Here is a 12,815-nt window from a genome sequence, read left to right as displayed (position 1 = left end):
GAGAGAAGCGTAAGCCGAAGAAGGAAACAGTGGAGGCCATGTTGGAAAATAATGCGCGTCGTAAAAATTCTTTACCCTGCCGTATCCTGTTGCCGGGTACTCCTCTTTCTCCCTGCCGTCCCTTCTAGACTCGATTCGCGCTCAAGGACTAAAAATCCAACCCCTTGCACCAGAACCAGAAAGGCCGTATTAAAGATGTACTTGAAACCCGGCTTCGACCGTATTCGAGCTGTATCCTCCGGTCTCTTCGCCGCGACTTCTTCTTCCCTCGCCGTCTTTTTGCTCCCCTCTCTCGCAACGTTTGCCCGCTCGAACGTTGTGCTCGATCGCGGCGAGCTTTTAAAAGCCAGCCTCGGTACGGGTATTTTAAGAATACGATAAGGATAAAAGAAACTGATAAATGACTTTTTTTTTTACCGGCGTAGAACGTTCTTCGCTTCCAAGAAGCAAGTTTTTTCGAGGTCAGCTCGTCTGATAAGCCGACTGTCGCTTAATTTCCCTTTCCCATCGAAAGTACGGTCTTATCGTTCGGAAAAACAAGGACGAAATATCAGATTCCGATATTTCGCAGGAGAATCTGGATTCTCCGTGTCGATAGTCGCGGGTCGATCCGAATTCCGTTCCTGGCTGTTCTCCGCGGAGTCTAGCCGACTATCTTTTCTTCGTTTGACTCGCGTCGATCTACGATTCTGTTAGTCCAACAGAAATGGCGGAAATGCTAGGAAACGAGGGACGAGTAGCGGAGAGTAGAATCGTAAGAGGCTTTGGCGTTATTTTCCAAGCACCACTGCCTCAAGGTTGAATGGCTCATTACCGTTCGGCCGCAAGAAGAAACAGAGCTGGACACATTAGCGGTCGGCGACCGGTATAAGCGACTCGTTGCTTCAGCCACGCTGGACGTTGAGCCATAAAAGAGAAGCGATATCATCCGTACGATAGAGTTTTTAACGACCATTCATGATAGGATTCTATCTATTCGCCAGAAAACGTTGCACAAAACGCGCGCAGTTCCTTCAAACCCTGAAAATGTTCTGCTCGCGAAGGAGCACGCCGGTAGAGTCGTTTAATGGAATGATTCTGCGAATCTGCTTCGCTGCCGATGGAATCGTAAGAAACGTAAAGGTAAATGCATCTACACCCGTTAGACCGCGAACTCGATTCGCTCGTAGAGGGGCAGCATAAAAATGGAAATTCCCGGCTGTTGCCTATTCACACAGTCTCGTGAATGCCCGCGTCTCGTTGGTTGAGCCTGTACGTACACTCTCACGAGCATCTTCCTCCGCTGCGTCCCGGACGACGCTATATGTATTACCATACCTCCGCCATGGTTGACCATAGACCGGCTCGCAAGTGGCCGAGACATTCGCCTCTCGACCGCGACCATGAGAGCACTCGACTCGCGACGCCTACAGCCAACAAGGACCTTCCATCTCTTCCCCCGATCTTTCCTCTGTCTGCTGCTTCTGCCGTTCGTTCTCCGCGTTGGCCAACCACGCAGTGTATCGCACGATGAACAGAACCAGGCTCAACCAGTTGCCAAACTTTCGCCGGGCGCAAAGAAAGACGACTTTGGTGGAATAAATTTGACGGAGATCGACGAGGCCAAGTCCGAAGAATCGAAGGAGGACATCGAAGGCATTTTCGAATCGCTGATCATAAAATGTGGCGGTGAGGGACATGATTTCGCAGTGTCCGAAGGAGAGTCGAGAAAGAAAAGGGAGAATCGGAAGACGAAGAAGGCGGTGGACGTGGTTGGAGCGAGTGACGAGGGTAGCAGCGAGGTGTTGAAACAGGAAGACGAGGAAGCTGGTGTGGTGAAAAAGCGTAGAAGGAACGACGTTGCTTTGGTCGGTAAATCCGAGGTTCGAGAGAGCGAGGGGATTCCGGTTGGACAGATCGGAGAAGCTACGGACGAGGGAATCAGGAGATTCGATTCGCAAGTGGATGCCGATGGTGTTGCGCCTGGCCCGTTCGATCCGCGCCACAGCAACGAAGAGTACAAAGGCTCCGTAAAAGCGATCGAGCCTAAAGAATCGGAGATATCGAATGCCGAGGGGAGTCGCGTCCAGGATGACGAAAAATCGAAACAACCGCTTCCCAATTACTTTCGAAAATCGGGAAAGCTCGAAGACGACGATAGCAAAAGCGAAGAGGAATACTCGTCGGACGAAAGTGCAGTCTCCGAAGAAGGCAAAGAGTTTTTCGCGAATAGAGAATACAGATCTTTCGTCGAGCCACGAGGTAAATCGAAACGTAAGAGTTCCACCGTTTACTTGAACGCGGAGGAGAAGAAGATATCCGATGGGGAACAGCAATCGATCGTCGATGGACAGATAAAGAAGTTAATATCGATTCGCGACGACGCGCTCGACGCTCGGAAGACCGACAAGATAGACGAGGCCAAAGTCTTAAATTCGAAACGGCAGGTCGAGACGGACGAGTGGCTCGCCTTTAACGAGGAGAAGCTTCGGAACGCGAACAAGGTAAAACATATTAAACTAACAGACGCTAAACGATCGGCGAAGGTGTATAGTTTTCTTAAACGGTGGTAGAGCTCGGGCCATTTCTTTGCAAAGCCAGATCGAGGATAGCGCGTTCGTATTGACGAAGAAGCGGTTGCTAGACGCGTTAGAGTCTTGAGTTCGAGTCTTACGCGAGCGATACGAACGAGCTCGGCTTAACCGAGATTCAGTCGCGAATAATCAGACGCGCCGAACTATTGGTAGCTAGCAGAGGGCGTTCGACGGCACGGTGTCTTAAACTGTACGCGAATGTTCGTTTGGCCGCTCGCGATGGACGATCTTGCGGAATCGATCGGTCAATGTTTGCGCGCCCTTTCAATCGAGATAAACGCGTTTGACGTGTTTCAGGGTAACAAGCAAAAATCGGGCAGAGTCGAGGATCTTCATCGAGTCAGGCTTCTCACCCCGGACGTCGCGGTGTACAACATCCTGCAGGACGCTCTGGAATCGTATCCCAACGACGAAACGCTGGTCTCTTACATCGATCCGAAAAACGACACTCTGAAGGAATTGCTCACTTTCGATCAGTTGACTATTCTCCAGATGGCCGAGAAATTTTTACCTCAAGCCTTGCGCCGAGAATATTCCGACAAGATGTTTTCGTGCGTCCGAAGATTCGAATATTTTAGTTGCGTCAAGTACTTTGCGTGGCCTTTGGTCAAACAATACTTCCCAGCGTTGCCCGCTTTTCCAGATTACCAATGTTGGTATCCGATCGCCGATCTGTCTCCGCAGTATCCGATTTTCCCCTTCCCCAGCTTCTCGGAAGACATCGGCGAGCTGCCAGAAGTGGTGGACGCCGATGGTACCAGAACGAGGAAGCCTAGACCGGAGGCGCTCATCATCCAGGTTCTTCAAAATACGCTAAAGGAACAGCCACGTATATCCACTTCGCCGTCTTTTCTGGATCAATCGATGGATACGTATGTAACTCTGATACCCGAGGATCAATTATTAACCATCAACATGGCCGAGCAATTGATCCCGATCTCTTATCGGCCAGAATTTGTTCAGAAGACTGTCAGATGCATGAAGGAGTACAACTATCTCTCTTGTTTCAAATACTCAGCCTGGCCAACGGTCAAACGTTTCATTCCGACTCTTCCGGACATTTTCAGTCTCATGCCGGAGTTTCAGGGTGCAGAGCTGTCGTCGGACGTTGGTAGCTACGTTCCACAACTCAACGCCTATTCCAATCTCAACTTCTACGTACCTGTCGGAGCAACTACCGTTCCAAAGGATACCGAGGCACCGGCTTATTCGTCGCTGAAGAATCGAGGAACTTTGTTACGATCTTCCGACCAGTTGGAGACCAGGATCTTGGAGATCCTACAGAACGTCTATCTTACGAAATCCTACGAGCAGGCCAGAGAGATACCGTCGTTTATTTTAACGGGGAACGCCGTGAGATTCGTCACGTTTACCAAGAGGCAAATCGAAATTTTACACCTGACGGAATCTCTTCTCCCGCCGTCTGCTCGCGCAACTTTCATCACCGAGTTTCTTTCCTATCTTCAGAAGAGCAACGATTTCATCGACGCCGCCAGATACGTAATATGGCCAACGATCGCAAAGTACCAGCCGACTTTATCCGAATTCCCGCAATCCGAGGTTCCCGATCGCGTGAAGGAGCCAGTTGATCCGCAAGGATCCACGGAGATCGAGGACAGCTCGATAAATCCCGGGGTTCTGATACAAGAACGGGTCGCGTCGAACGTGGAAAAAGAAAAGGTGGCGGGTATCTTCTTCAGAGACAAGGAATCGCGAAACAGAGTACCCAACGTACCGGTAATCAGCGTGTCAGGCACTAGATTTGTCCCAATATTCTCCGAGCTTCCAGAGTCCGTGATTTATAACATTCTCCGATCGGTTCAACTGCAATCCATCAAATCCTCCACTTCAGCAACTTCCAGTTTCACGACCAAAAATCAGGAATTCCTCGACTTGCTAACCGTGCAACAGGCGAATATCATTGGTATCGTGGATACTTTGCTTCCAGACAATGTTCGACCCAATTTCGTCAACGCGATGCTCTCGTGCTTACGCGCCGAAAACTTTCTCATATGCACCAGGGACGTGGTTTGGCCAACGCTGTTGATCTATTTTCCCTGGTTGCCGAATTTCCCGGATTTTGGAATCGTAAGCAGCGTACGACCCAGTGGTTCGCCCAGTCCCGTCTCTAATTCCACGTTAACGGAGATTAGCTCTAGTTCCGATACACCGGCTCTTTCGGAGACCGACGTGAAGACAGGACAGCACGGGGACACCAAAGTGACCATAACCGACACCAGATTCTTTCCAATTTACAACGAATTGCCAGAGACCATCATATCCAACATCCTGAAAGCTGTTCAATTTTCTATTCCTAATTTAGCCGGTTCGCCAGCTCCGGTAAGAACGCAAGAGTTTTCGCCGCATCTGTCCGAGCATCAGATTAATATTATAAATATCGCGGAGAATTTGTTGCCGATTGCCACGAGGCTCGAATATATCGAGAATATCAAGCCATGCATCAAGGAACGAAACTTCTTGGAATGTAGCAGAGACGTTACTTGGCCGACGATCGCCAAGTTTTATCCATGGCTACCCAGCTTCCCGAATTTCGGTACTCTTCAGAATCTGCCTGGCGAGTCGAGTTCCAGTTCCATCAACTTTCAAGTTCTCCTGTCGGAGAAACCTTCCAATCCCGCGGTGCAGGCTTCTCAAGCTGGTTTGATCAAAGAAGCGGAACTTTTGGAGCAAGCCGAGGAGAAAATAGAGAACATCTTATCCGACATTTTGAGCAAGAGTCCGGAATTGGAGCGATCGTATTTAAACGTAACCGATTCTGTTGCTTCCAGTTTGAACAAGAGACAGATAAATATCATCAGATTGGTGGAAAGAGGAATACCAGACACGGCTAGACAATCTTACGTCGCGCGAATGCAAAATTGCATAACGGGTTACAGTTTTGTAGCTTGCACGAACAACATCATCTGGCCAATTCTCAAACAATACAGTTTCTCATTGCCTGACTTTTCCAGCATCAGCGATTTGTTTTCTCAGTTCCCCGGCATCGTACAGATTCCCGGTCTGCCAGACTTTGGTTCCATCGCCGGTAACATTCCAGGTATCTCTCAACTACCGGGGATTTTACATTTTCCCGGAATTTCCCAGCCGTCGACCGAGTTTCCCACGTTGTCGACGCAGGCTGGCGAACTCGCGGCACGATCAGACTCGCAAAATTCGCAAAGTAATTCGCGCGCGGAAGCCCAGGAGGGCAAATCGGAAGGAGACCCAACGATCACGCCGTCAGTAGGTGAATCTATCGTTGATCGATATTTATAGAAGCTATCGGAATTATCTCTAATTCTTTCTATCTTTACAGACAATGACGGAGCCGTCCCAGGATACGCAAACCAACCGCCAGGCATCCTCATAGACATCTCCAACGAGAAGGTCGACTTATCCGATACTGGTGGAGAAGCAGCGACTGTCAATTCAAAATCGTCGGAAGAAGTTAAAAGTAGAGAACGTAGGAGCACCATAGACGTCCTCGGCTCTTATTACGATAACGAAGAAGCGGACACAGCGGATAGCTTGGCGTCTTCGAAATCGTCGACCCTGGCGTTGCCAAACATCACGGAATCCGAGTACCTTCGGTTATTGATCAGAGCGAAGGAGAATCTGAGATTCACCAACGCGAGTCCCTCTAAATCGGAACAGTATCTCGTCGACAAGTTGAACTCCATGATGAGAAATTCTTTGACCGCCGACCAGTACGAGATCTTGAAGATCATCCAAGACTTGGAAGATCGACCATCGAGCAAAGGAGTTACGCAGCAGGTTATACAGTGTCTTCTGAGTCTCAGCTTCATACGATGCTTGGGTATCTTCGTTTGGCCGCTTGTCGTCAGTAATCTGCCTTCTCTTCCTGATCTTCCGTCTCTACCGAGTTTCGGTATCTTGGGGCGTTACTTGGACACGGACAGCCAGGTGCGCGATTTCTTCGGCATGTCGACGACCGACTTCGAGCAGAGGCTGCTGGAAAGGAAGGAATCGATCGAGAGCTTCTTACTCGACTGGTACAGGAAGCTGGCGGAGGACAAGTTTCAAACGGACATAGGATATCTGAAGATCAAGGGCTATGGGAATAACCAGCTGGGAATCAGCTTCTCCGGATTCAGGGAAGGTAGAGGAGCGAAACTCAAGGATAACAAGAATCTTCCTAGTATATTGACGATCATAAGCGACATAATGGAGGAAGTTTTGGACCAACGGCCCGAAGGTGACAGAGCGAAGAAGGATAAGGAGAAAAGGGAGAGAAGCATAGAAGGTTCGAGAGAAACTGATATTCAGCTGTTGAAGAACAGCGAGGAGATGGTTGATATTAAGAGATCCATAGACGACGACGAGATCATCACGCTGTTTCTCGACAGGATCAGACCGAACGATTCGGAGATAGAGAACGACGATACCAAGTATACTTCGGATGACGCGTACGATGCTTTCGGAGTTCTCTTTGGGACGAAACTGCACGACAAACTTGCCGGCGAAATAGAATCTCTCGATGCCGAGTTTAGAATGGAAAAAACGGAGAACGATAGAGCAGGTCCGATAGAGCCGATAAGGGAAGTAGACATCGTGTCTTTGGAGTCTGGAAAAGATTCCGACGAGCTGAAAGTTCTACCGACGAAGAGCCAAGTGGCGTACGATTTCGAGAAAGAGTCGTCGCGGGACCAGGAACAGAGACAAAGACAGAAACGAGCTAAGAACTTTTTCAAATCTTTTTTACAGAAATATTCGGACAGACGGTCCAAGGACGACTCCAACGTGGAAAGTTTCGACAACGTCGGGGATAACAAAATCATCGAGGAAAATCAGAAAGACGCGAGATCCACTCTGGTCGTTCAACTGCCGCGTTTACACGAGGAAGTGGTGTCGAGAAAGGTGACCAATTCGATGATTCACATGGGCAAGGCTTTCAAGACGAAGATGACGCAGATGATGCCAGGATTCGGACTGGTGCTGTCTTTTTTGCTTCAAATGGCCCTGGCTCATGCGCGTGCAACCGCGTCGATGGCTGGAATGATCAGCAATATGGCTCTCGGAACGGCTATGTTCGGAATGATTCGAGATTCTTTCTTCGGATCGAGCGGTCATCCAAAAATTAAGTACGTCTACGACAACGATAAGAACGGACCAGGAATCTCTTGGCCTGCTCAATACGAATCCGGTTCTCGTTACTACGGATAGCCATCGTTATAGATAACTAATTACACTACGATCGTTGTTGGAATATCGTATCGGATAGTGGAGCGATGAAATTTCACGCGATATTCGTTAGATCTCTTACACGCGTAGCGATTTTGATAGATGTAGCGATAAGAGTAAGCGATGTTCGAGGATTCCGGATTTCTTGGTAACAGGAGTCGAATCATCTGGAGTCGGGGTGCATAGGCTAGCCTACGAGCCAGTTTTAAACAAGTAAGAGGGTTCTACGGTTACTGATTACGATTACGCTATGGTAGAATTGTAGTTGACGCACGGCGCTTGATCTACTAAGAGTTAAGGCGTATCGACTTGGTCGGTCGAGGGTTCGTCGTTCGTTTACCTTAAAGGCTGAATAACAATGAACGTTGTATTGGGCTAGCTTTAATTTTCTTCCTTAACGCGGTCGACGACGATCCGATCGTCGGCGCTCTTACTCGGTCTTCCTACGAAATAAATACATATTTACATAGACATTTTAACAGCACGGACTGCAGAGACTCGATCTTAGTTAGGAACAAATGTAGCTCAGAATCGACGCGTTTCGACGAGTTTATTTTAAATAAAATTCGTATCAGCTCTTGTTCGTTCGTGGAGGGTTTAATGGTGAAGGGTAACACAATATCTTGATCGCGCTGTTCTCTTATCGATTCGCGTATAATCGAATTGCGCTCAATAACTAAGGACAACGCGTAGGTGGTATACGTATATTGTAAAGGCCTTGGCTGCTAAGCGACTGCCAGCGATTCTCGCTAGTTTCTCGCAATATCTACCTTTACGAAGAATAAAAAAACGCTTGAGAATCCACCCATCCTGTTTTCCTTCCTACAACCGCCTCTGACTTGGTTACCGCTTTTTATCGATCCTTCTGTTGCCGGTGCTAATTTTTCAAGATAAGGATCGCGGGATGCGCGCGAGTAACGTAATTGCTCCTGTCTCGAGCGTCTCGCTCCTTCCCTCTAAAGAAAAACTAAAACGAGCTACACCAACAGACGTATATCGAGATCAAGAAGATGGATATTTGATTGTACGGCTTATCGGAACCGCGAGGAACGACGTTGGCCGCAATTTCAAGCACTCGGAGGGCCACGATCCGAACAGTCGACGCTCGCACGAATACGATTTTACCTCGTTTCTTTATTTCCCGTACATCGGCTACTTTATTTTCTTCTCCTTCTTTTTCTACGCTTTAAAGATTAAAAATCCTACCGGACGTTGTATCTTAAATTAGTCGTACTATAGACGGAACGGGGGGAAGGATCGTGCATCGAATCCTTGCAAAGTCTCGACATACGCGAGAAGAATGTTTTTACGTTGCATATACGACGGTTCTTTCACAAAGATCGGTGCTTCAGATAGGTAATTGGGTGAATGTTGGGCTGCCACGTATTTCATATTATTAAACGATTACTACCGCCGTTAAAGCACAGAAAAAGATACGATCAGCCTATTAAGCCGGTGTTCCGGCGATCCATCGTTATACTATTTATTTCTAAACTTATATCACAGGAATACATATCGTTTTAGGCAAAAATATAAGTAAAATATATCGTCGGAAATATGTGTACGTAATTGCATACTTGTCACTGTATATGTAATAGCTAGGTTGAACGTTGATTTCATAAGAGACGCGCGTTTATTACCATATAGAAATTTCGCAGGCATAAACTCGTCACGTTCTCGATAAACGTAAACGCAAAGTAATACTTATGCGACGTCTTAATCTCTTAGGCGTCACGCTAGCAGAAGGGGCAGCACAGAAGGTATCTCTTCTTTCTCCTCCGACAGGGTGTGATTTTCTTCCGTCGCTTCCACGGAGAAAGGTAGCTCGTTTAAATAGAACCTACGACAAATTTACAAACGTCGATCGCTTATACATCGAGACATTCAAACTGCGAGTATTTACCATTCGTTCGCACGATCGCAGTCAACGTGTTCTTCGTCGCTGCACACGCGTTCTCTCTGATCGAACAACGTATTGTTTGGACAAATTACGGGGAAACCTTTGCCTAAGTCGTCACAGGCATGGAAAACTCGACAATCGTAGTCCAGGTCTGCGTACAAACCGACCGGTTTACCCTCGCAGGAAAATCGGAAAGTCAGATTATCGAAAACGTCGAAATCGCTCGTTTCTTCGGACAGGTCCTCGTAAGTCTCTAAGCGATGTCGATCCTAGGGAGAAGAAATATCTCTTTAATTTTTTTTTTTTCAAATTTTAATTCGCCACAAGAAAGAGGAATTTACAACGTACGATGTAACCCAGAGTTGGTAAAGCGACGACGACGACCAACAGCCCTGCAAAACAGAGATTCCTTTCGCAAAGAAAAATTCGTTTTTCAAAGAGATTGGAAATGTATTTTACTTACGAGTCCATAGCAGAAGCTTCGAGATAAATATGGTGGAAGAACGCATATTTTTACAAATTTCCGAAAGAATCTGAGGCGTTTGCGTAATTGGTTTTTGCGGTATTCGTTGCGAATCGCGATCTCTGAGCGTGCGATTCGACGATACTCGGCTGATGCGGTAGCTGTCTTTACTGGCGCTCCTGGTTCTTGAACCGTGCTATTCAGACAACTTATCGACCTTAATGAGCGAGTAATTTCTCGAAGAGCGTAACGCTGCTTCTCGTTATACTTTAAACGCTCGCTAACCGGGATATCCGGTTATTATTTGACGAACTTTTACAAACCGCCAACTAATCGAATCTATGCACGTTCAAAAAGTCAAAGACGTACGAGACATCCACCGGTGACAATAGATTCAACTAGATTACTCCATCTGCGAAAACGATTTACGGTAATGCGCTTGATTTAACGTACTTTGACGTTACGCGGTTCGAAAGTTTTTCATCGCTCTTACCCTCGTCGTTGAAATTATCTATAACATCGATCGAAAATCTCTGTACGATTAATTTTACGTACCGATAGATGTCACTGGCTCGTAAAGAAGTCGTTGTTCCAAGCGACTTTCACCCGGCGTCGACCAATCGCGGCCATCGTTCTCCACTTTCTTCCATCTTAAACGCCGCTTTCCTCCGACAGCTCCTTCTCTAACGTATACGTATATACGTAAACGGAAGGTCACGGGAAAACGATTCAGAGTATTATTTTCTAAACTAAAAGTTGGTTAACGATTTTTCTAAAGCGTTCGATTACAATCGCGATAAGAAGAGAGAATATCGAACACACGTATCGAGAAACGGGCCTCGATACGTCCCTGAGAGGCGACGAACCAATGAAGCGCAACCTTAGCGTCCTTGTCTCGTGAAAACGTTCTGGGCTTAGAGTCAGAGAGCCGCGTGTCCACGAAAGGACAGCGCGTATCAACTGCCTACGAGGGAGGCCTCGCTTCTCGAGCCGCCTTTCTCTTTAGCTTCGAGCCACGGCTCAGTTTTCACGGCAGCCTCATCCAGCAACTACTCGCAGAATGTCTGGAAGACAGAAACGCGGTGAAACGTTTACGTGATTTTCTTCTTCTCCTTTGCGTACCGATTTCGCGCGCGTGAAACGGATCGAATGGTAAACTGCTGGTCGAGCGACGAATATGTGACTCGAAGACGACGACTGTCATCGTGCTTTCAGAACGTGCTGTCCGTACGCGAACCGCAACACAAGGTACTTTATCTTCGATGCGAACACGATTCCCCAAGATTATATACGTAATTAACATTTTGATCGAAACTCTCCTTACGAAATCAGAGAAAAACGCGGTGCTATTTGATTGCGCGGTTCCACGTGCGCTTGTACGTCATCCACCAATTGCGGCGAGTTCAACGCGTGAATAGAGATACGGGTTACCGGTTATCGCTCCAGTGATCGCACTTTTTCCGTAATTGTACATTTCCTTTCGACGATAAAATTCCGATTTCTTCTCGCCCATCCGTGTCAACGAGTGGCACTCCCGATATCGGCTACCGTTCATGGCACTGACAGCTTCTATCGCAAACCTAATCTGTCTATCGCTGGCTATCTTCGAAAGAGATGGAATTCTTTCTAACGCTAGTCGTCGGTGAGTCTCGCTATGCAAGGACAGCTGGTTCAACGAAAATACCCTTGAAAGTAGTCGATGCGGAAAGGAAAAAACGAAAAGTTCCGTGTGACGTCGTTTTCCACCGCCCTCTTCCCCGTCGCGAAAACGAGGAACGCGAAAATGAGGAACGAGCGGGAAAGAGACACCGACGATTCTAAAAATTATTCTAGAGGTTTCGAGTTTTCCCCTGCCACGCTGTCGTAACAACGTTAATTGGGCGCAGAAAGTAGAGCGTGGTTTTTGTATTTTCTTCGCGCATAAATTACTCCTTCCGAGACGGAGGAACTGAAACGTTTCTTCTCACGAGCTTAGATCTCTTCTCGATTATTCGCGCGGCTACTTGTTTACGCCTCCTCGAATTAATACAATACGTACAAGCGTGGTTCGAGCCATTCTTTGACGTTTTACTTTCGACATCGTTCTTGGATTTCTCCGATTTCACATCGATAGAAGGGCGACGTGAAATATCAGGTGTCAAACGCGAAATTACGTCATTAGAACCGGTGCAGGAAATTTTTTTAGCGTCAGCTCGAAGTCAAAATGATTCGGTTCATTGGCTGTCGTTGCACCGGTAAGGTCGCTTCGCGAGAAGTGAAAGGACCAACAGTGTTTTCGATATGCCGCGCGTCTAACCTGTATCGCTTCGCTAAAATTCTGTACTTCCTATTATACAACGTATTTATCGGTACATTTGCTCGACGTCGAATTGCATAATTTTGTGGAAAAGATGCCTGGCGCCTGACAGAAAGCGCGTTTCCATATTACGCGTCGTATTTACGACCGGCTCGGTCGTGGAAGGCTCGTATTATGTTCCGATCGTTGCATAAACGTGCGGCGAAACTAGATCACCGCTTTTCTCTTTACCTCCTCGCTCGCTGAATTACTAGATTACTGGAACCGTAATAAAGCACGCTTGCTCGTTTCTCAGGTCAGTGGGCCTCGCGAGCGTTCATCCTTTTAAACGTTAGGCTGTAAAATTAGCTATAAAGTCAGTTGTAAGATTTTAGGCTGTTG

The 12,815-nt window shown here is 47.4% G+C and overlaps 2 protein-coding genes across 2 annotated transcripts; one reads left to right on the top strand and one right to left on the bottom strand.

Annotated features, from left to right (window-relative positions):
* The first annotated feature begins 1,224 nt into the window (after positions 1-1,224).
* Positions 1,225-8,160, top strand: LOC126873389 (uncharacterized). Its single transcript, XM_050634232.1, is given in 4 exon segments — positions 1,225-1,314; positions 1,316-2,483; positions 2,871-5,820; positions 5,890-8,160. Coding segments are annotated over 4 exon segments (6,075 nt in total). The 5' UTR covers position 1,225; the 3' UTR covers positions 7,758-8,160.
* Positions 8,161-9,106: 946 nt separating this feature from the next.
* Positions 9,107-10,541, bottom strand: LOC126873589 (uncharacterized). The gene is made up of 4 exons (XM_050634632.1): positions 10,139-10,541; positions 10,024-10,067; positions 9,679-9,944; positions 9,107-9,615 (listed from the first exon to the last, which is right to left on the bottom strand). The coding sequence occupies exons 1-4, from the start codon at positions 10,182-10,184 to the stop codon at positions 9,507-9,509; spliced, it is 465 nt and encodes a 154-aa protein (XP_050490589.1). The 5' UTR covers positions 10,185-10,541; the 3' UTR covers positions 9,107-9,506.
* Between the last annotated feature and the right edge of the window lie 2,274 nt (positions 10,542-12,815).

Source organism: Bombus huntii, chromosome 14 (genome assembly GCF_024542735.1).
Source record: "Bombus huntii isolate Logan2020A chromosome 14, iyBomHunt1.1, whole genome shotgun sequence".
In the NCBI taxonomy this organism is placed as follows: Eukaryota; Metazoa; Arthropoda; class Insecta; order Hymenoptera; family Apidae; genus Bombus; species Bombus huntii.
The sequence above is the reverse complement of the archived record's forward strand: the minus strand, read 5'-3'. Positions and strand labels throughout refer to the sequence as shown.

Excerpts from the sequence above, each read along its gene's own strand:
- LOC126873589 (XM_050634632.1), bottom strand. The coding sequence starts at position 10,184 with ATGCGTTCTTCCACCATATTTATCTCGAAGCTTCTGCTATGGACTC. Across the intron at positions 9,945-10,023 it reads TACCAACTCTGGGTTACATC|GATCGACATCGCTTAGAGAC; the intron begins GTACGTTGTAAA and ends TCTTCTCCCTAG. Across the intron at positions 9,616-9,678 it reads TGCGATCGTGCGAACGAATG|GTTCTATTTAAACGAGCTAC; the intron begins GTAAATACTCGC and ends AATTTGTCGTAG.